This window comes from Sphaeroforma arctica (genome assembly GCF_001186125.1).
Source record: "Sphaeroforma arctica JP610 unplaced genomic scaffold supercont1.1862, whole genome shotgun sequence".
In the NCBI taxonomy this organism is placed as follows: domain Eukaryota; class Ichthyosporea; order Ichthyophonida; genus Sphaeroforma; species Sphaeroforma arctica.
Genome location: NW_014038696.1, coordinates 1 through 2659, shown reverse-complemented (window position 1 = coordinate 2659; position 2659 = coordinate 1). Strand labels below are relative to the sequence as shown.

At 45.2% G+C, this 2659-nt stretch overlaps 1 protein-coding gene across 1 annotated transcript in view; it reads left to right on the top strand.

Moving 5' to 3' along the window:
* Positions 1–2580, top strand: part of SARC_11762 (ATP-dependent RNA helicase DHX8) — a gene marked incomplete at its 3' end in the record, with an annotated part of 9588 nt that extends 7008 nt beyond the window's left edge. The window contains exons 11-14 of the mRNA XM_014294146.1: positions 588–791; positions 1402–1548; positions 1841–2065; positions 2416–2580. Coding sequence (XP_014149621.1) covers positions 588–791; positions 1402–1548; positions 1841–2065; positions 2416–2580 — 741 coding nt within the window. The remainder of the gene's footprint in view (positions 1–587; positions 792–1401; positions 1549–1840; positions 2066–2415) is intronic.
* Between the last annotated feature and the right edge of the window lie 79 nt (positions 2581–2659).

The window sequence follows — 2659 nt, the reverse complement described above, 5'->3', positions numbered from 1 at the left end:
GTATGTATATGTATTATATGTGTGTGTGTGTGTGTGTGCGTGTACGTGCTCGTGTTGTGTGTGTGGATACCTGTGTGTTACATTGGGTGGGTGTTTTTGTGAATGTGCTGCCACAACGTTCAGCTATTCTAGGGGAGGGTTAATCATGTATATGTGTGCAGGCGTGTATATATGTATTGAGTGTATAGCCATATTAGAGGTCGTGTTCACACATCTGCGTCCCTGCTTGTGTTTCTGTGCGATTCTGAGTCTGCGCAGTACCTCCAAAACTCTTTAACACCGTAGGTGTGTTGTTATTGGTTGCTAAGCAGCAGACCGAACCTCAATAGTTTGTAGAGTAACCAGTCCTCGTACGAAAAGAAGCAATCCGTCCTCCATGAGTTGAGCACACATATCAGTATCCACGAAGTAGTGCGAGTGGTTTAACATCACCTGTTGACACGGTAACAATACTCATCTGCCTGGTGCCAAGTTGTGTGGGCGCCCCGTGGCCATCGTCAGACTGTGTGTGTGACGGTACGAACAGCGTTCAAGGTCGTGCCACCTCTCAGTGATGTAACACCCACCTACACTATGTCCAACCACAGATCCATCTCAACGAACCCCCCGGCGACATCCTGCTGTTCCTCACGGGACAAGAAGAAATTGACACCTCGTGTGAGATTCTGTTCGAGCGCATGCAAGCCCTGGGCAACCGTGTGCCGCAGTTGATGATCTTGCCCGTGTACTCAGCCCTGCCCTCAGAGATGCAGACGCGTATCTTCGACCCGGCCCCTCCTGGCGCCAGAAAGGTATGTGAAGCGCATGTATATACATGTGTGGTTTTGCTTGCTTACTTGTATGTGTGCGTGTCAGTACGGATACATAGATATATGTATATATATATATATATATACTTATATACATATATATATATATATATATATATATTTGTATATGTATATATATATATATCTATATCTATATCTATATCTATATCTATATCTATATAAATATGTGTGTGTGTGTATATATATATATCCTCCTGCTTTTCTGTATATGTACGACGAGCCACTAGCCACAACGTGCTGCTTATTATGACATACACCTATCACGCGTCACTCTTCTTAGTATGTAGGTGCTTATCCTCGACCATGTCCCTCCTGTTACTCGACTATAGAGTACGGGCGTCCCTCACCGTGCGTGTTTGTATCTGTGTATTGGTTCTTGTGGTGCCTGATGTCGGCGAAAGAGTGTGTTTCACTAGTTTATTTCAACCTCTGCTGTCCCCTAAGTAAAATGCTTCGCTTCGAAGTCTTGCTTTGCTACTCACCTCCGCACTCATACCTGACCTAGTCCTGGACCCAGCACAATCAACCCCCCATTATTATATGCCAACCCCACTACTTTCTCCACAATCAGGTTATTTTGGCCACAAATATTGCCGAGACATCGCTGACTATTGACGGCATTTACTATGTGGTGGACCCAGGGTTTGTCAAGCAGAACGTCTACAATGCACAGAGTGGGGTGGATGCTCTTGTGGTCACACCCATCTCACAGGCTCAGGTGGGTTAATGTGGTTTTGTTATGTGTATGCGTGCGATCCTAATAGATTACGATGGTGTTTGCACGCATAGTCTGCTGTTTAATTATGCGGACGCTATATATCTATGCATACATGCCATGGATGTATATATGTATGTATATATGTATGTATGTATGTATATATGTATGTATGTATGTATGTATATGTGTGTGTATGTATATATATGTATATATATATATATATATAGATAGATATATATATATATATATATATATATATATAATACTCACTCTTTTACACCTATGCTCTCAGGCCCGCCAACGAGCCGGTAGAGCTGGGCGCACTGGGCCAGGGAAGTGCTACCGTTTATACACAGAGCCTGCATACAGGAATGAGATGTTGCCCACAAACGTACCCGAGATACAGCGCACCAATCTGTGCTCAACTGTGTTATCGCTCAAGGCTATGGGCATCAATGATCTGCTTGCATTTGACTTTATGGATCCGCCCCCGCCGGCAACTTTGATCTCGGCAATGGTAGGTAGAGTGAGTGGGAGTGAGATTGTGCGAGTGTGAGGAATTAGGCTGTGCGTGTGGGTGTGGGTGTGGGTGTGGGTGTGGGTGGGGGGTGGGCGGGTGTGAGTGGAAAAGTACTTGTGCGAGAATAAGTATGTGGATAGGACTTCAAGTCTTGAATTTCCGGACTCAGAATCATCGACTGCCATCTGGAGAGCACTGACAATGCCTACAGCAAATACACATGTAGCTACAGATACCTCTACAAGTACATACTACACTCTAATGGCCTTACCATATCACATACGCGCCATTTAAGAAACAACGATACCTACTCACCACCACTATCTCTTTCAATCGTCCTTGCACAGGAGATCCTGCACGCTCTATCGGCCCTCGATGACGAAGGACTGCTGACCCGACTGGGCCGCAAAATGGCTGAGTTCCCGTTGGACCCACCTTTGGCGAAGATCCTAATCCAGAGTGTATGTGTGTGTGAGTACGTGAAGATCCTAATCCAGAGTGTATGTGTGTGAGCGTACGTGCATGGCATGAAGATCCTAATCCAGAGTGTATGTGTGTGTGAGTACGTGAAGATCCTAATCCAGAGTGTAT